We start from the raw sequence: 21,184 nt of genomic DNA on the forward strand, positions 1-21,184 counted from the left end.
GACACTTTAAACTTAATTTTACAACTTTCAGATTAAAATACATTGTTTTTGGTGGAAAGACCTTAAATTGTTCTCTGAGCAATTGGTTTTTAATTGTTTCTTTTTTTATCATTTGATATTTGAAATCCATTGTTTTATCTGGGTTTTAAAAAAGATAAATTTGATATTTTCTAATTTGCATTTTATATTTTGAAATGAAATAATTTAATTCATATTTTGTGAAGAATCACACTGAATCTTCCAGAAAATATACTGAAGATGATATTATCAAAATGCTGGACTTTTTGATCGACAATATATTTGTTGAGTTTGGAGGATTTATATTTCAACAGACAGTCGGTATTCCAAATGGTACTAATAGTGCACCCCTGTTGGCCGATTTGTTTTTGTACTCGTATGAAGCAGAATTCATTCAGAACCTTCTAAAAGACAAAAAGAAAAAGCACCTTGCGAAATTCTTTAATTTTACTTTCCGATATATTGATGATGTTCTATCATTGAATAACCCATATTTCAGCCAATACTTACATCTCAATTATCCTAGCGAACTTGAAATAAAGGATACTACTGATACTAGAAGGACTGCTTCATACCTTGATCTTTTTCTCAATATTGACGCAGATGGACGACTTCACACGAAAATCTATGATGAACGGGACGGTTTCAACTTCCCAATTATCAATTTCCCATTTCTCAGCAGTAACATACCCTCTGCCCCTTCGTGTGGTGTTTACATATCACAATTGATACGTTACTCTCGTGCTTGTTCACACCATATGGACTTCATATACAGGAGTGTGCTCCTTACACAGAAACTGCTCCAACAAAGTTATGAGGAGGACAGATTAAAATTGACACTCCGTAAATTTTATGGACACCATCACGAATTGATTGATCCATACGATGTGTCTTTGACCAAACTAGCTAAGGACATTTTTACAACATGGTAGATTGTGGTTTGCCATTACGTCGTCTAATCTTTTAATTACCGAACGTGACTTTTTCCCGATTGTGACTGTTTTGCTGAGTGCGAATTTGCATTACTATAAGACGTGTTACTGTATTTATCTATCCCAAAAAAAAGATGATATTTAAAAATTAGTGATGCCAGTAAAATATAAGTCCACTGACACAAAGGAAAGCAATAGTTACTAATGCGAGCGAGTTTTATCTGCGATTGATGTCAAATAAACTTCGTCTGTATTGGTGATTTGAATTTTAAAATTCACATTTTAAAAATTATTTAAATAGTACATGCACTATAAGTGAAGAGAATTTTGGATTATGTTTTACAGGGGAACTTATGTCTTTTAATTTGACTTCCTAGATTTAAAAACATTTGTTTCATATCTTTGTTCGTTAATCTTTAATCGACTGCTTATCTAGTTATGTATACTACTGGGGTTAGGTATTATTATGTGTTATCAAATGAGTCTGTCGATAAATTTAAGATACCATAACTCCCTCCTCCTGCTTAACAAATTAATTGTTTTATTTGTGTTTTATCGGAATTTTATTTTTTAAATCATCCTAGCTTTTATAATCCAGATCTTAAGGAAGTGTTATCAGTTTTTACTCTTCAAATCATAGTGTCAGTTTCAGACTTTTCAGTGGTTATTTGAAAATTTCACCACGGTTTTGGTATTATTGATACAAAAATTTGCTTAAACCTACAAACACATCTTAGTTTTTTTTTTATACCAATGATAGATGTAAATAGGTTTATGATTTTACTTTTTTTTTATAATAGCTTTTTGAGAATGTGTAACTATTAGTTCCTTTCTAATCCGTCACTAATAGTTTCTTTTAGAATGGCATTAGTATTGTAAAAAAAAGTTACTTTTACAAAGTGAAATGTGTGTTTACTGTATTATTGATGGTGAGACTTTAATAAATTATTATTGTATTGTATTGTATTGTGAAAATAGAAACATTTTTTCTCTCGTCCTGAAATAACAGTACATTGCTTACAATATGTCTATCGATTAATGCTCATTATTACAGGTGATTTACGATTAATTTCAAGAAGACTCGAGATATTTTACAACCAAACATGGGGCACAGTTTGCGATGATAGCTTTGACGATATTGATGCTAATGTAGCTTGTAAACAGCTTGGCTACAAGTAAATATTATTTTCAGCACGTCCGTCGATATGTTTGCATGCATGATATATATATTTGATGAACAGACTACATATTCGTTTGGGTGTATCGCATTTTCACAAAAATAAAGGTTAAATTTTATTTTTGTATTTATTCAATTCTGTATGAAATATCATACATTTGCTCTCTTAATTCCATCATACACTATTCAATGTGTTTGATTCTATATATTTCAAATTGATTGTATACTGTATGCACAGCTCATTGATATGTTAACATAAAAAAGAACTTGACAAATGGCCCTTAAGTTGTGGAAGACTATCACTATGAGACAGTGCTGACTGGTACAATATATCTTCTAGGTGGAACATTCATCTCTATCTTTTTCTTTTTATCGGTAATTTGTGCACTTTTCCTTTGAAGTGCACTCGCTGATAATGTCAGTATCAGTGGACTGGTCGTGATAATAAAATTATTGGGTCAGTTCGCAATTGACATGCGCGAATGCACCGCGTAAGGATCTACTTTCCCTTTTATACACAAAATCGCGCTTGATTTATTTCACAGAAACGCACGAGTTTTTTGGTGAATCAATGAAACACTTGTCATTCTTTGAAACATTTCCAAAAAAATGGTAGATTAGCTTTTTTTGAACGAATGCGTAAAAGTTTGAAAAGGAAATGTACGGAAAAAAAACCAATTATAAAAATATTTTCGTTATCTGCAAAATTACCTACTAATCACGAGGAGGTCGTACTAACTATCGTCAATGCTATGCCGATCCGAGTTTTTATTCATGCATAGTCTGGTGTTGTTCCTATGTGTATTCTTTCTCTGATTCTTGAGAAGTATTTGTTAAACCTGTTTAGCCACTATAAAGCGTTACAGTCGATATTTAAACGCACCACATAAATAGTGACCAAATAGGTTCCGCTATCGCATCAGAGCCGCTAAAAAAAAAAAGAAACCATTTCCTACATTTTTGTGAGACCATCTGACAAATATAAAGAAGATATGGTTTCATTGTCAATATTTACACATTAGACCAAAAAACAATTCAAAAAATTTAAATGCGGGTCCAGTTTTTAAAAAGGGGTGACTTGGGGCCCTAATTTAGAAAACGTTTTGAGTGGAACAGTAACAGGTAAAAAGTAAACATTAACCATAAATCGTCTTTGTAGCAGTAAAAATAATTTTGAAGTTGACAAAACATGAGCTTGTTCAGATTCGTAGCTGCCTATAATTTGTAAATAAAAAAGGTATAGGAAGATGTGGTATGAGTGCCAATGAGACAACTCTCCATCCAAATCACAATTTATAAAAGTAAACAATTATAGGTCAAGGTATAGCCTTTAACACGGAGCCTTGGCTCACACCGAACAACAAGCTATAAAGGGCCCCAACATTACAAGTGTAAAACCATTCAAACGGGAAAACCAACGGTCTAATCTAAATATAAAAAACGAGAAACAAGTATAAATTACATTAACAAACGACAACTACTGTACATCAGATTACAGACAAATGTCTGCTTACACGGTGCTTTCCAAAAATGATTTGAAATCAATGTGATCGTTGTCAGGATGAACGCTGAGCGTATAATGTCAGACAAGATAAATGTCATCCATAAGCCAAAGATTAATAAATAAAAATGATAAAAATAGCTTTAAGTTGAAATTCTGCTATCATATCGTATCACTATCATTCTGTCCTTTGTGAAAAATAGAAATAAAATGACTTACTGCTTATATTTGGAACTGTTAATAGTGTCCAAAGCAAAATTAATAAAACGCATGCAATATTTCATTTTCAATACTTTGTGCAAGAGAACGCCATGTTTACTGCACTGTGACAAAATTTCAAATGACGTAATGCAGCCTGTGACGTCAAGTGTGATTCGCCGTGATTCGACGCGATAAAGAAGTTCGTTTGTTATTTTCTCTATTATTGTAGTGATTTTTTTTTAATTACCGGTAAATAAAATAAAGGCTCACCTGATATTTTACTGTTATAAAGTCAGTATCAAAAACAAAGAGTCCTTTATTCTATATATATATCAGTACAACTGGTACGGATTGTTTGTGTCCTATTCAAAGTGGTGACCTTTAAGTGTAATTCCTTTCGAAGCATATAGTAATGTATCATAAAGAAACGCACCTACCGTCTATTAATCTGATCGTCTTGCTGAAACATTTGTAAAAAGCAGTGCGTTGTTACTGATATACAATGATAAAAAGTGTTGTTTAATTGTTATGAGCACGCAGTATGAGCGGCATGAAAATGTAAATTTTTGTTTCAATCACGTTGATACTACTAACAGTTTGAGGGGCATGAAAATGTAGATTTTCGTTGTTTACACGTTGCTATTGCGTCCTCATTACGCTTCTACAACGATACTGCGACGATAATACCACGTTTTTACCACGATTATTCTGCGACCTCGCTACGATTATCATGATCTTATCTCGCTTATCACGTTCTCACTACGACCATATAATGATTTATCCAATTGCAACACGACGTTACCACGCTTCTTCTGCGATAATAGGACGCTGTTACTACGATTGATCTACGATCTTATACCGTAGTCCCACTAGGCCACGATCGAACTACGATCTGTGAAAAAAATTCAAATTTTGACGATCGTACTGCGATCGTGCAAATCGCAGTAAGGTGGTTGTACGGTCGTCGTGAGGTCTTCATGATCTTGATGAGCTAGGCCAACTTTGAACATATACAAAAAAATCCTGGTGCGGTTGTGGCGAAATCAAAACGTAGTAGAAGCGTATTAAGATTGCACTAAAGTCGTGATAGGATCGTATAGGTCGCTGTTCCATCATAGCGAAAGCGAGATTGTAGTCGGAGAGATTGCGCTCATTCTCACAGCGACGTTACTACGACCTCACTACGACCACCAAGTTCTCCACGCGACCCAACCACGCTTCTACTGCGACTATACCACGTTTATACCGGGCTGTTCAAAACCATAGTACGATTCTAGGACGCTTATGCCGTCCTCATCATGCTCGGCTTTTAACCAAACTACGTTAATACTACGACCATTTTGAGTTCTATCCATGCTCGAGCTCATTGTCATTGTCACATAACATACATAAAAGCTCTCTAGTTTTTGTTAGTCTGTATTTAATTCGGACCTCATGTCCATAATTTCCAACAGCTTAACCATTTGTTTATTAAGATATGGATCAGCAATATATTGATTCAGTTTGGGTTGGTTAATTCGACATCTCATCTGGATCAGGATTTGTATCAGAGGCCCCTATGGCTCTGCTTCTTCCCATACCACCACGCCAACGAGTTTTGGTAGATTTTGGTGGCATGATTGTGTTGTTTTCGAGAACTTAACGTAATATAATGGAAAAAAAGAAGGAATGAAACTATATTTATATGGAACATGATGTTGACTTTATTGTCGAGAGCGTAGTTAGATCGCGATATTAATGAGGTTAAGCCCCTAGTCCAACTAGACCACGATTGCACCACGCTCGCCGTGATTTAAAATAAATTCAGATCGTGGTGAGCATGCAGTATGATCGGCATAAAAATTTAAATTTTCGTTTCAATCAAGTTGCTACTACGTCCTCATTACGCTTCTACAACGATCTTGCTACGATTATACCACGTTCTTATAACGCTTATTCTGTGATTTTACTACGATTATCACGATCTTTTTACGCTCATTATGTGCTCACTACGACCTTACCACGATTTTTCCGATTGCAACACGATCTTACCAAGCTACTACTGCGATTATAGCACGTTCTTACCACTATCATACTACAATCATGCAACGTTCATACCACGATCTTAACAATGCTATTAACTAAGCTCTTAGCAATAACACCAACATCGTATTCCATATAAATAATGTATAATTTCTTCTATTTTTAATTGATACGTAGAGTTTCTCAAAACAATGTAGTCATGCAACCAAAATCCACATAAGGGTGAGGGTAGAGGTAGAGACAGAGGGAGATCTGATAGTAACGAATCATGATCCAGACGATTTATGTCGGACCGACCAATCTAAACTGAGTAACAGGGAAAAGGTTTGATACCATTGAAACGTTTAATCCCACTGCAAATATTTGCATCTGTCCTGGAATCTGATGTACAGTAGTTGTCGTTTGTATATGTTATTCATACGTTTCTCGTTTTTCGTCTTTTTATATAGAATAGACCGTTGGTTTTCCAAGTTGTTTGGTTTTACACTTGTAATTTTGGGGCCCTTTATAGCTTGTTGTTTGGTGTGAGCCAAGGCTTTATGTTGAAGGTCGTACCTTGACCTATAATTGGTTACTTTTATAAATTGTTATTTGGACGGAGAGTTGTCTCATTGGCACTCATACCACATCTTCCTATACCTATGAATCACAACTTATTGCCGGTCCATCAAGATCAAATGACGATGTTTTAGGTAACGGTATTAGGGATGACACAGATGTTTCAAGCATGGTTGGACCGTTGGTAAAAAAAGGACAATAGGTCCAAATTACATACAGACAAAAAATAGCAGGAGAGCTTTTATATATGTAGTATGAACGTAGTTGGGTCGTAAGAACAGCGTGATGAAGATGGCATTGGAGTACTAAAATCGTACTATGGTCTATGACAATATTGTATAAGCGTGGCATAAACATAGTTTAGTCGTAGTGGGAGCGTGTTTGGGTCGCGGTAAGAACGTGATATTCGTAGTTAGGTCGTTGTTAAGTCGCTGTGAGAAAAACAAATTGAGGATCCTAATGCAATTGTTGCCTAGTGTGACTGCAGTATAACATCAATAGCTCATTGTACAGTCATCAACAATGAGCAAAACTCATACCACATTGGAAGGCCCCGAAATGACAAATGTTAAACGATTGAAACTAGAAAGACTAGCGGCCAGAATTATATTCAAAGCCATAAACCAAAAAAAAAAGATGAAATATAAGATGACTGCTGAAATAAGGATCTTGTCTTGGGACATGCATATACATCATGTAGCGGGGTGAAACATGCTTTCTTTGGACCAATGTGTTAAAGTACATCTTAAGAATAAATAATAAAAATCACTAGAAAAGTACATAACTCATCGGATCAATACATAGAACATAAAAACCCTAAACAGAAACGCAAAGGACCAAAAGTAAAAATCCGAGAAAAACTTGCAGTTACTGAAGACTTGTTCAAGTCAATAGCAGTGACTATAAAAAATCATGTGCCTGAGACTAAAATATCAATCAGAAATCATCTATCATATAATTGATTTAGTGTAAAGACGTCATTAACAGTCAGGGAAGAACATGACATTGTGCAATACAAATATATAGGTATTGATAGATTTTAACAATTAATGTGCATATGTGTACAGCAGTTATATCTAGTTTGGTGCTCATATAACGAGAACACGATAAGTATTTATACCGATAAAATATTAGTTAAAGCTCTAAATACAGTTTTGAATTGGCAACATTTTGGAGCATGTTTTAATTCATTCTAATATAATCTTTGAATATAAGGTATTCCATATACTGAACATAGAATTTCTTTACGAAAATTCACATTACCTTTTACCACACTTCTAACTATTTTCATTTGAAAATGATTGATATGGTCATTTTCGAAATACAAAGGCTTTTCTAACTCAGGACTAGATTAACTTAGCTGTATTTTCAAACTTTTAAGAATTTTTGGTCCTTGATGCTCTTCAACTTCGGACTATTTTGGTCTTTTTATTATTTGATTCAAGCATGAGGGTTAATAAGACGGTACGCACGTCTGGCACAAATACAAAATTGCAATCTTTGTTTCTATGATGAGTTTATTTCTTGTCAATATTTTTTTTTCAAGAGATCAAGATTTCAGAATGAATTTCTATAATGATATGTCTATGGTCTTTAATGTATTTAAAAAAACGTCGGTTTTGTTTATCATTGAAGGTCAACTTTTTTTTAATAAAATTACTAAACCAAATAAAGACTTTGTTCTCATCGTTACATTAGCCCCTACGAGCGTATCTGAATTATCATGATAATGTTCGAGCAAACGGACAAGATGATATTTTTTGAATTATTCAGAACTTTAAACGAACCAAAACAGACACAGTTATTGCACAATTACGCATTACAAAAACATTCTTTAGCTTGTACAACATGTACAAGTTTTTATGGAAACATTTCATAATAATTATATCTGAGAAAGTAAAACTGAAATAATATTTTAAATTATATTTGTTTTTTTGACAGCGATGGAATAACATTGGACTCCGAAGTAGTAGATGATGGTTATGGTGAAATTTGGCTTGACGATATGGAATGCAAAGGAAATGAACGCACATTGGTTAGTTGTTCTAATAAAGGATGGGGTGTGCACAACTGTGATCACCAAGAAGACGTAGGAATCGAATGTATTAACACAAATGATGGTTAGCATTGTCTTATATATCAGCATAATATTTTTTAATAAAATGTCCAAATATATGGTACACTTTTCTCCGAACGTAAAAATGTTTGGAAAATTGTTTCAACATTGATAAAAGATTTCGATTTAAAATTCTGAGGTTTTTACAGCTATAAAGATTCGCAAAAAAATCACAAATTAACCTATCTTTATGAGAAATATTTACTCCATTTATTGTGGCATAAACTGATATCTATTTATACTTTGAAATAATTATATTTATATATTATTCAATCCTGAAATATGATTTGCATACATATACAGGTTAATGTTGTAATAAATTCATCAAATAATCGACTTTGTTCAAGAAATGAAAACAAAATAAAAATGAAAAATGGTGAGTTTATTTTCAAATGAATTGAATTTTGATTTTTTTTCCTTACATTTACTAATTAACCAAACATACTTAAATTAAAGAGTTTATGCAAGGGGTGGAAAATAGATTAAATTTTGAATATAAAACTAAATATTTAGCTTTAAAATAGTTGCCGTTTCTTCTCAAATCGTACACATAGTAACAAACTATCAGAACTGCTTTCGAAATTTTTATCTATTATATCTGTTTATTTTGTTCACAAATCGTCAATATAATGGAATTTTATACGAATGTCATACAAATGAGAGGTTTACCTAGCTATAAAATCAGGTTTCATCTACTATTTTCTACATAAGAAAATACCTGTACCAAGTCAGGAATACAGTTGTTTTGATGTGTTTGAGCTTTTGATTTTGACATTTGATTATGGACTTTTCGTTTTTATTTTCATCGGAGTTCAGTATTTTTGTGATTTTACTTTTTTCGAAAAAAAAAACAGAATTGAATACAATTTTAAAAATTATTAAAATCTAGAAGTAAGCAAATGAATAAAAAGAAATTTCAGTATAAATTTTCATTAGTGATAAACTTACTGTTTTAAAGATAAGCTGTTGGTCAATGATCTTCCTCTAATAATGCATACCAACCAAACAGTATACTAGGGTTAAATATAACGTAGTAACATTTAGAACTTTTAGTTTATAATGAAAATGATAAGTTTTAATTTCTTCCTATAGAATTTACAGCAAAAGTTACAACACTGTTTATATTAGAATAAGAAAGATAGTTAATCAACAAAAGAAATAAAGATAATCAATTGGATTGGTTTGACTATTCTAAAGTTAATAGATAAAAAAATATGAAGTAATTTTGATATTACTGTATTATTATTAATTTGATGACGAATATTAAAGGCAACATCATATATCGATTTTATCATGAAAAACATTTTTGTTTTATCTTATTTTTTATTTTATCATTAAAAAGACAGTTTTGTTTTGCAACATTTCGTAGAGTTTTCAATTATGAATTTGTGAAGGCAAGGGTAATAATCGCATATCTAGGCAAGTTCCAATAGCAAGTGCCAATCATGGTTAAGTTTGGTTACAACTATCTAAGGCATAACTTTGTTCTTTTCAAAGTATTTGCATAAATTTATTACATTTGCACAACTTCTTGTGAGGAGCATCTTTTTTCTGCAAATAAACAATAATATATATTTATCATATGTTTAGTAGTAAATACAGTAGTTTTGCATATGTGATAAATAGCCTGTTGTTTAATCCATATTGCGCAACTTTGATGCGCACCCTTTATCGCATACCCTTTATCACACCCCTACCCTTTATCGCATACCCTTTATCACACCCCTACTTTTTTTTTTTTTTTTTTTTTTTTTTTTACATAAAGTCAATTTGGGTTTTTTTTTTTAAGAAAAATTTTCCTCAAAATAGGTAAATTTTTTGAATGACGTCATTGTTTGGTATGTGATGTCACGAACGTCGAGTTTTCATATTGTATGTGACGTCACGAACGTCAAGTTTTCATATTTTTTGGCACACTAAATACAACAATGAAAAATACAAAACACACAAATTAATACAATAATAAACAAAATATTTTTAAAACAACAGCACGCAAATTGTAAGGTAACACAGGTGCTTCGGATAAGTAATTGAGCAGTTCTTTTAAGGCCTTTGAAACAAGACAAAAGTAGAACTGAAGGTAACCCAGTGCTATGGATCAGAAAACAGTTCATATAATATAATACTCTTCTGTTGAAATATATGATAAAGTGTATAATACATGGCAAAATCCGTATCACATGCCGTATCACCCTCGACCAATATCATCCCTCGGGCCTAAAGGCCCTTGGGCTGATATTGATGTCTCGGGATGATACGACATATGATACGGATTTTGCCATGTATTATTCTCTATATATAACAGATATTTTGCATAATGAAACATAAGATAAAAGTCAAACAAAAAGTTACAAGGATTCGAATGCAATGCGTTCATGCATACACCACAACTTTACAATTCACTTATCACAGTCTCAAAAACGAATGTGTCCACCGCGTGCTGCAACGCACTCAATACAACGACTTGGCATTGACCTGACCAGACGTTGGATACGGTGTTGTGGAATATTTATTCATTATTTCCGCAATACTATTTCAAGTTGGTGCAGCGTAATTGGTGATGGCTGTCGTCGTCTTACGTCTTGTCCAATTTGACTCAAATCAGGCTTAAATGATTGTTATTGATGAACGTTATTGTGAGTCGTGTTGAGTGTGAACAAGCGTTATATTGTTAGAATAGATTAGAATATTGATGACTAGTTATAAATGGTATAACGATCGGTCGTAAAACTTCATCAATGTAGCGTTGGGCGTTTAAATTGACATTGATAGTTATGAATGGAGTTTTGTGGTTAAACGATATTCCTCAACATACCATGACACTACCACCACGTCAACAATCTGTCTCTTGGATCGTGAATCTGCATATCGTTCACCACTTCGTCTCCATACACGAGTACGTCCATTACTACGGCGAAGACGGAAAATTGATTCGTCCGACCATCGTACAGCTGTCAACATGTTACCACGAAAAGCTGCGCAAACGGCGTCTTACCGTCTTTGCTCCAATTTGTCTCCTATAGACGCCATGAACAGCCATACGGAAACGATATCGCACTTGCTGAAGATGAATGTATTGGTCCTGTTGGGCAGTTGTTGTTATTGTCTTCCGGAACGTGGCCTATCATTCAAAGACCCAGTTTGGTTGAATCTTAGGATGAGTCTGGTTATTGTTGAAACCGAACATTGCATTCTGCGTGCAATTTCACGTGTTGAAATGCCTCTCTGAACCACTCTTCATAAAGTATTTTGTAGACTGAAAGTATCGGCATCTACGCTTTAGGTTATTGTAGTGGCTTATAAAAAACATGGGAAAGGAGTAGGTCCGGTAAGGGCCGATTTTGGCCCCAAATTTCAGTTTCATCTAACGAGATATTTAGGACACTTTTTAAACACTTAAGTGTCTATTTCAATTGATTCGATTAGTTTATGTAAAAGATTTTAACTGATTCAGTCATTAAAAACGCTCCGATTGAAGCTTAAATATGAAAAATCTATCAAATATGCCAAAAAACGTCACTTTTCAGATGGTTTTCGTCAAAAATGAAAGTGGCCGCATCCGTGTTCATCCTCAACCTTTATATATGTTATGTATTATCATCAAATACAACTTACATTTCAATATTATGAATGAACACGAATGCGGCCACTTTCATTTAAGACGGAAACTGTCTAAAATTTAACTAAAATGCTATAATTGTGAAGAATTCAGTAATTTAGCATGACTTTATGATGCTAGTACACGATATATGTGCATTGTATTGTCAAAAACAGCACATAGTTATGTAGCAGAAGCATTCTACTTTCCAAAAAATAGCTAAAAGATTACATTTTCACAATTTTGCAAAACTGCTTAATTTTAGGGCCAAAAAGGGGTCTTACTGAAACTACTCCTTTCAATTCATAACCAAGGTTTACAAAACAAACATTATCAAATCATTCGTGCGTAAAATAGCGGTGCACTCGACTCTCCTCCTTTTCTGTAATCAAGAGCGTAACTTTTTTTTATTATTCCAGCGTAAACATGTCTGACAATTCATTTTCAATCCGATATACTAGTAGGTGATAGTTTAAAAAAAATGTATATCTTTTTAAATATTTGAAATTAACAAGTGTTGCGTTTTCGTTAGTACTCAGTATATTTGATAGTTTATCGTAAACTGTCTGACTTAAGAAATGTTTGCATTGCTCTTCAAATCCTAGGAAACTGGTACGAACCCAAGGATAAAAATGTTTTTTTTTCTGTCTAACGTGTCTAAAGTATTATAACTGATTTAAAAAAAATATTTTGGTTCTTTGAAACTATTAAATAATATCTTTCAAATGTTGGCTTGAGGGCCTTTCAATGCAGTATTCCATACAATTAATATTTCCAAGGGACATGACTTTTTTTTTAAATTTATGATTGGCCGTGATTTTGGAACTTGTCAGAGACATTGCTAATTATAAACATTTGATATAAATTTGATAAAAATCGAGCAAGAATTTTACATTTAGAAATAACCGTTATGATTAATTTTTTTTAAAAGCTTATCAGGACTGATTTTCGAAATGGTCAGAAATACTGATATATATACAAACCTTTGAGATAAGTCTGATAAAAATACTGCAAGAAATGTTCTGGAATGTTATTGCCATTTTAAAAATAACTGTAACCAGTACCTGTGTTCATGGCAAATAGTAAGCGTATCATCATATTCTTCAAAACGACCAGCTCTTATCTTCAATAATGAACTTTCACTGTCAATACTTCTACGCCTTATCGAATATTTCTGAAGATGTGAAACCACTGAATCTTTACAACATGTTATGGGAAGAATTCGATTTGACCAGGTCTTTTTATAAACCAATTAAACAATGAAAAATACAACTTGGTTTTTTTTTAGATGAAAGTCAACTTAAAAAGCATTACTAACAAGTGAGAAAAACAAACTAACAGTTTAGGTTCTTAAAAATATGATCATACACATATAAATAAAATAAATTATCTAATCATACATATATTGATAACACATGATTAATTCAAATTAATGTATTCATCATACATAACACCTTTCATTTCAACCATACATGAATTGGTACCCTATTAGAATAAGTTATTTCAAAAGATCGATAAGTTTACCCAGCACTTATTTAAATATCCAGGCTTTGTGAACAACATCTTCGTAAAAATTACGATAATCTATTCAATACACCCATAAATATATTATCATATTTCAGGTGCATCAGTAGAAGTAGCAAACGATCAATCCGGAGTAATGCACCTAGAAATATGGAATGTTATCTTAATATTTTAAATTGTGTATACACTCACACTTTATTTTAATATATTTTTAAAAATTTTGTTTTTTTTTCGAATTTTATTAGAAAAGAACTTTCACACTCCAAGTTTTTTTAACATATGTTTATTCAATTTCGGTATAATTTTATATTCTAATTTGCATTTACATTTACTTTCTATTTTTCTAACTAATACATTCTACTTTGGCTAGAGGTATAGGGGAGGGTTGAGATCTCAAAAAACATGTTTAACCCTGTCGCATTTTTGCGCCTGTCCAAAGTCAGGAGCATCTTGCCTTTGTTTTTTTTTTGTTTACTGTCAGATCATAATAAGAACAATACTTGATAGTCACTGACACTGCCTCTTAAAACGTCCCAGTCCGGTTACACGTTACAGTACTACAAAATATCTTCTATGCAAAATAAATGACAACATGGATGATGACAGACCCATACCATACATATTCCTGTGTGTCTAAAACTTAATTGGTTCTGTTGGCTTAATGTCTAAATCTTTCACAAATAGTTCCTAAATTATTTATTTATATCAATATTGTTATCATTACTTACATTTTATAATGTCAGTTAAAGCATGAGTAAAAAAATGTCAATACATTGAATTTGAAAAGTTACAAAAATGAAATACAAACTTGTTTTCAAGATGAGGTTACATTTCATACTCACAACGTGTTCATCTAAAACATTCTATATCTTCATTATTTAAGGTAAGATCAAATTAGATTCTGGAGTAATAAAGATTTTTCACAATAGAAGATGGGGCACAGTTTGTGATGACAGCTTTGACGATATTGATGCTCAAGTAGCTTGTAGACAACTTGGATACAAGTAAGTATTGTTTTTTTAGAATATAATGTAATGTAATGTTACTTCATACATTTCATGACCTGGTACAAAGGCTCTATGATCGGTTGTATTACTTTTCGTTTCAAAAATGATTATACTAGAACGGTTAAATATTTTTTTTGTATTTGTTTAATCCAATTTGTTATGCATTCACCTGTCAATGATTATCAGTTTTACCTAACAATTTTAAACTTACCAGTATCTGAACAGTTTGAACCTAAGAACGCGGAAAGAAAAACTTTTATAATTTGTTCTGAATATTATCAAGTCATTCAACCTTTCCGTGGAAAACCCGTTAAATGTTGTTGTAAGTATTTTAAGGTCTTATTTTTATACGACTGTCATACAAGTGAGAAGTTTAGCTAGGTATATGTCCACGTTGAATCCCTCTGTTTCTACATAAGAAAATGTCTGTACCAAGTCAGGGATATGATAGTTGTTGTCCATTCGATTTGTTTGACGTGTTTGAGCTTTTGATTTTACCATTTGATAAAGGACTTTCCGTTATGAATTTTCCATGGAATATTGTAATTTTACTTTCCACCGTCCAATTCAATAATCTACCCCAAGCCTCAAAACTTTGTTATCGGATAAACACCATAACCGTAACAGGGAAACAAAACAGTGACGCTTTCAATTGATCAGTACTATACCCTGGTTCTTTGTTATACTGGAGGTGAAACTATTTGAAGACTCATTGTTAAAAAGATATATATTGGTTGGGCAGTAGAAGTCATAAACCGTAATCTGACACCTTTGATCTTCGCCAATGACTACCAATCGAGTAACATTGAAAACACACCACGGTCAAAAGTTTCAGTTGACCTTGACTTTTGACCTTATCCCTTGCCATTGAATGATTTCAGAAGCATACTTACAGACTATGCGGTATGGGCTTTGATCTTTGTTGAAGGCCGTACGGTTACCTATAGTTGTTAATGTTTGTGTCATTTTGGTCTTTTGTGGATAGTTGTCTCATTGGCAATAATACCACATCTTCTTTTTTATATTTACAGAAGCATTTATGTGCACTTTCTTAACATTATTAAATTGTGTTGACCATCTATAATAAAAATTATATATGAGATTATAAAATAAACACATTTGTTATGCTTTTTTAAACGATACACCAACAATAAAAATATAACCAATCCAATTATAAATGGTTCTTCATATATCAAAGACATTTTGTAAGTAGAACCTGACATACACACTGGCTTATTCCAAATAATCCACTTAACATATGTCAAATGATTCCCGTAGACACAATACTTCAAATTCAAAACAAAAATGGTGGATTACACCTAGTTTAAAGGTAGCTAAATCTCTCACGTGTGTGACAGTCGCATCAAATTCCAGTATATTGACAACGATGTGAGACCAGAACAAACAGAAACAATAGGTAGAAATGTCAAAAATAGAAGTATCAGTCAAAATTGATAATTATAATTACAATCACTATAAAAACAAAGAAAAACAATAAAACTTATATGCAAAACAGATGGGCAAAAACGAAAGACAAGAATTGAAATCTTTCCAACAGAATAATAACACAATGACGGGATGTACAAGTACCGAGCCACGTCAAACGGACACTAACAAAATAAACTTAATAGTTAAAATAATAATTCACAAAGACAAATGAAAGAATGCTATAACACGTTTTTCGGATGATAAACAATGCTAGCACCCATACTCTTCACTTCAAGACCATCGTGTATTATTTGTAAAGTTTATAGGGAATATTTATCAACAAGGTCTTGGTATCTTTTATAGAAAAAAGGACGAGACGTTTTTTTGAACACACCCCAGCGTGTTCATCAACTTTCTGTTCAGACACTGGTGACGTGTTACAAAGTCTGAGTAGCATCTTCAAGCCCTTGTTTACCAAATGAGTTGGGAAATGTATATCCCCTATACAGATGAAGTTGGTAGATTGCTACTAAATTACAAAATCTAAACCGTCTCATTTTTCTTAGAAGGTGTTACTGTGATGACCGTTTATGTTAGCTAAAGTAGTCTAGTTCATGGGGTAGAAAAGTTTTTCGAAACATTCAAAGTTTTGTTAATAATTGATTTTATGACCGAATTAATGAAGTTCGTGGTAATTTAATAAGCAAGTTCTTTTATGAACACGTGTATGAGAACCAAGGTTTGTAAAAATTTAGAGAGATCTTTTCACTGCAGTTTTTACAGCAAATGTAACGCATATTTATGATATATTTCTAAAAGAAGTCTGAACATCGAAAACATGTTTTACTTTTATGAGTAATATAAGTAAGTTTGATTAGGATTTGTTTTTACTTTATACATGAATGGATGCGTTCATTCTTAAATGATGAAGAATTGCAGTAATCAAACATTAATAAATGATATTCTTATTTTTTTTTTGTAGTGGTATTAACGCATATTTACTGTTGTAGCAATGGTATCTTTAATGGCGGTAAAGTGACAACGAAAGAAATGAAAATATGGCTTGACAACGTAGATTGCATTGGTGACGAAGCCGCATTAGCCAATTGTCCTAATGCAGGATGGGGTGTTGAGGACTGTTCTCGTGGCGAAAATGTAAAGATCGAATGCAATAACAAAACTGATGGTACTTGTATATATAGTTGTCTTACTAATTATTTATAATATTCGAAATACTGGAATTTCACTTTCTAGGAAATGATATAGTCACTTCGGCAACTGGTTAATTTTTGTAAAATTTAGATTCAAAGACAATTCTTATTGATAGACTTTCATCATTATTCTTTTTAAACAAAAAAGAGGCAGTCGCTACGAAATAAATGTCTTTGTGTGTTAACTGTAAAGCCGCATTTTTTTTTTTTAAATTTCAATGAAAAAACATTATTCTTGTTATTTAAGGATTCTAATATGAATGTAATTGAGAGCTAAGAACCATACGTTTTCATAATCGCTTCGATTAGAGCTCATTAATTGTTCAATAATATGCACAAGGATTTTTATTTAGAGTTGGTTAAGGGCATTGGTTAATTTAGAATTCGTACAAAATGAGTTTTATTTCTACGGAAAAATTGTTCTGTTATTTACGGATAACCGAAAAAAACTGCCTATTCTGATACACATTAATTAATAAATAAGCAATATGAATGATGTCAATGCAAAAGAAAGAAACCTTTGTTTTGAGTTTTATCAAATGAACATAATATGACGTTTTTTATCGATATTCTTTTCACACATTGTTTCAACATACTAGAACTTTGATATTAGAAGATGTGAAATGAGTGCCAATGAGACAACTTTCCATCAAAGTCACAATTTGTAAAAGTAAACCTTTATTGGTCAAAGTGCGGTCTTTAACACGGAGCTTTGGTTCACAGCGATCATCAAGCTATAAGGGGCCCCTTAAAATGACTATCGTAAAACCATTCAAACGGGAAATATAACGTCTGAATCTATATAAAACAAAAACGAGAAACAAGAAACTCCTATGAATTACATAAAGACAACGACTGAAAATCAGGTTACTGACTAAGGACAGCTCCAAACAAACAGCGGGTTTAAACGTTTAAATAGATACAAAGCTTCCCCTTTACCTGAAATAATAGTGTACATCACTACATAGAAAGATATATTATAAAATATCCATTGAAATGGCTTATATCAATCAAAAGACATATTAACACAGGTGAATTGTTAATGTTAGTGTCTATTTTTGAACATCAATTGCTGTTCTTTTCTTGTTATGTTTTAGCAGTACTGCCTCCTGGACAAGTGGTTATCCTTTGTTTCATTCATATTTATAAAGAACAGTTGTTAACAAATTGTGCATCTCTGCTAAACTCTAATAAATATATTCTTTACTCAAACCTCGATGCTACATTCCACAGAGAAGGAAATTTGTTAACATGGTTGTAATGTATTAATTATAGGCATACAGATTGAAGAGTTTCAAAACGCTCTTGTAAATAAAGGTCACATCGTAAAAGAAAAAAAACATGACACTTCCCAATACTATTCACAGAATATTAAGTAAATAGGAATAAGCTTCCACATGTATTTCTATGTCAACAAATGATCAATAAAAAAATGTATAACAAAAACTTGACCATAGGAAAACTAACGTAATCTGATATCACGAAATAAACATGAGATTTAAATGTATTTGTACGACATTGTCCAAGGGGCTATAGACACACAATACAATATACAATTGTAATGACCCGCCGAGGAGTTGGTTATCCAAAATTGTCAACCCGAGTAAAGTTTATTCCACGAGGGCTTTACTCTAACTCGGGTTGACAATTTTCGATAATATCCGACTCAATGGGCCATAATTGTTTTATTTTACCGAACGAACATTTTCAATCAAAAGTAAAATATTGTAACAGCTTGTCAAAACAAGACAATTATGAATGTTTGAAGTTGAAAAATGTACCATGGATAGGAAAAGGAGTCAATAATTGTATTACTCAACGAGCCTGAAATTTAGAGATTGACGTCACACACAAAAGAGAAGTTTACTTAAAAGTAAATACACTATATCTTTAAAATAAACAGGAGCCCAAACACCTCAGGCATAGGGAAGGTATCTACGTCATCAACACTGCACAAGAAACAATCTCCGTTAATGTTATAGAAAACCAATAGATATGGAGTATCAATCTATGACACAAAAATAGTACTTGCACAGCAAAAAAAAACAACATAAAACAATAATTATGTTATTCATCTCAAAGACATTAAGTCTGTAACTTAGATATTTCAAGTAATAATTACACTTTTATAGATGCAATGCAGGGTTTTAAGGTGTACATGTTCGTCTTCGAGGGTTCAGCGTTTACTCATTTAATTCCATTACCGACTCATTCACGTACATCTTATAATCAGCAAAAAATGGGTTTTCATAAAACCTTCTACATAACGATGATTGGTTTAATTTTAGGAGACTTGCGACTTTCATCAGGAAAACTTGAGATATTGCACAACAACGAATGGGGAACATTTTGTAGCGACAACTTTGACAACATCGAAGCTGAAGTGGCTTGCAAGCAGCTAGGTTACAGGTGATTACATACTAAACTTACGTAACTTTATTAAATCATTGAAATGCAGTTATTACAGATGAGTAAATTCACAATCTATGGTGAAGAACCATTTAATTTACAATGGGCTTATGTCCCATATTTTGTCAAACATATAATTGGAAATCAAATTTGATAGTTACATCAGAGTTCTTATCAAATGATTTGGAAGCACATTAATATTGATTTTCTTCTTCTTTTTTTTTTATATCAGAAATGGAAGTGTTTTAGAAAATGCAGTAATGACTGGCACTTCAAGAATTTGGTTGAATAAATTGAGATGCAATGGAGGGGAAACTAAATTAAGTGATTGTTCACATACTGATTGGGGAAAACATACTTGCAGCCATGGCAATGTTGTTGGAATTCGTTGTGAAGGAAATGGTGTGCTTTGCCTTAGGTTGCCTTAAAAGAAATAGTTTTTATCACAGTCAAAATATTCATTCTCAGCCCTGAATGGCTCAACAAGTTATTAATTTGTGCAGATCATAAGTTCATGTAGTACATAACGTTGTTTATTTGATGTCCCTGCTAAATGTTTCCATGGTCGGTTAAAGTTAACTATAAATATTAAGGCATGCTACCTTTTGAACCGTAATAAATGTGTAAAAGCTTACATATTATTTTTGTACATATAGCTTACATTATGATGATGATTTTGTAAAGTCTGGACGCTATGAATAGTAATTATCAGTGTAGGATTATTTCAGTTTTAAATTTGTTGCTTATTACATAAAAAGTTTTTATTGCAAATATATTCAATTGTCGTAACCAGAATCCCGCCCCCTTTCCCCCCGAATATAACATATAACTTTAGAATAAACACCGTGTTTGTTCCGCATATTTCGCATCTATTGTCGAAAATTGTAAGCATGGTTCATGATTAATATAGGTATAATATAAGGTATTACTATAAAAAGATTACAGCAGATCTATAAGTTCTCTCTAAATATTTGTTGCTGAAAACCAGTCCTTTGATACCATCTCCTAACAATTATATACAGGTTTGCCAGTATAAAATTTATCGGATGCTCTTTACCTCATTTCAAGTTTCAACTGTCAGTTGAATAAACTCATCATAGATACCAGGACTAAATTTTGTATATACGACAGACGCGCGTTTTGTCTACAAAGACTCATCAGTAACGCTCGTATCCAAAAACGTTAAAAAGGCCAAATAAAGTACGAAGTTGAAGAGCATTGAGGACAATAATTAGTATCTTTCTCATTAACAATTTATGACATTCTTAAATTTTGTATATGAACATATATATGACAGGCTATACAGCTTGTTCAATTGATAAATAAGTTGTTATATCTAGATCAACATTTTAGATACTTTTGATCTTTGTTTTAAAGGTGATGTACGGCTCAATTCAGACAGGCTTGAGATATACTACAATGGAATATGGGGAACAGTTTGTGAACACTACTTTGACGACAAAGATGCCACTGTTGCGTGTA

General features: G+C 32.4%; 1 protein-coding gene across 1 annotated transcript; it reads left to right on the top strand.

The window, feature by feature from the left end:
• The first annotated feature begins 272 nt into the window (after nt 1–272).
• LOC139504308 (neurotrypsin-like) lies at nt 273–19,706 on the top strand. The gene is made up of 6 exons (XM_071294375.1): nt 273–351; nt 2,005–2,125; nt 8,351–8,529; nt 14,531–14,651; nt 17,093–17,268; nt 19,582–19,706. Exons 1-6 carry the CDS (start codon nt 273–275, stop codon nt 19,704–19,706), a joined length of 801 nt encoding a protein of 266 aa, XP_071150476.1.
• Nucleotides 19,707–21,184: the final 1,478 nt, after the last annotated feature.

This window comes from Mytilus edulis, chromosome 14 (genome assembly GCF_963676685.1).
Source record: "Mytilus edulis chromosome 14, xbMytEdul2.2, whole genome shotgun sequence".
Taxonomy (NCBI): Eukaryota; Metazoa; Mollusca; class Bivalvia; order Mytilida; family Mytilidae; genus Mytilus; species Mytilus edulis.

Excerpts from the sequence above, each read along its gene's own strand:
- LOC139504308 (XM_071294375.1), top strand. The coding sequence starts at position 273 with ATGCTGGACTTTTTGATCGACAATATATTTGTTGAGTTTGGAGGATTT. Across the intron at positions 2,126-8,350 it reads TGTAAACAGCTTGGCTACAA|CGATGGAATAACATTGGACT; the intron begins GTAAATATTATT and ends TTTTTTTGACAG. Across the intron at positions 8,530-14,530 it reads ATGTATTAACACAAATGATG|GTAAGATCAAATTAGATTCT; the intron begins GTTAGCATTGTC and ends TCATTATTTAAG.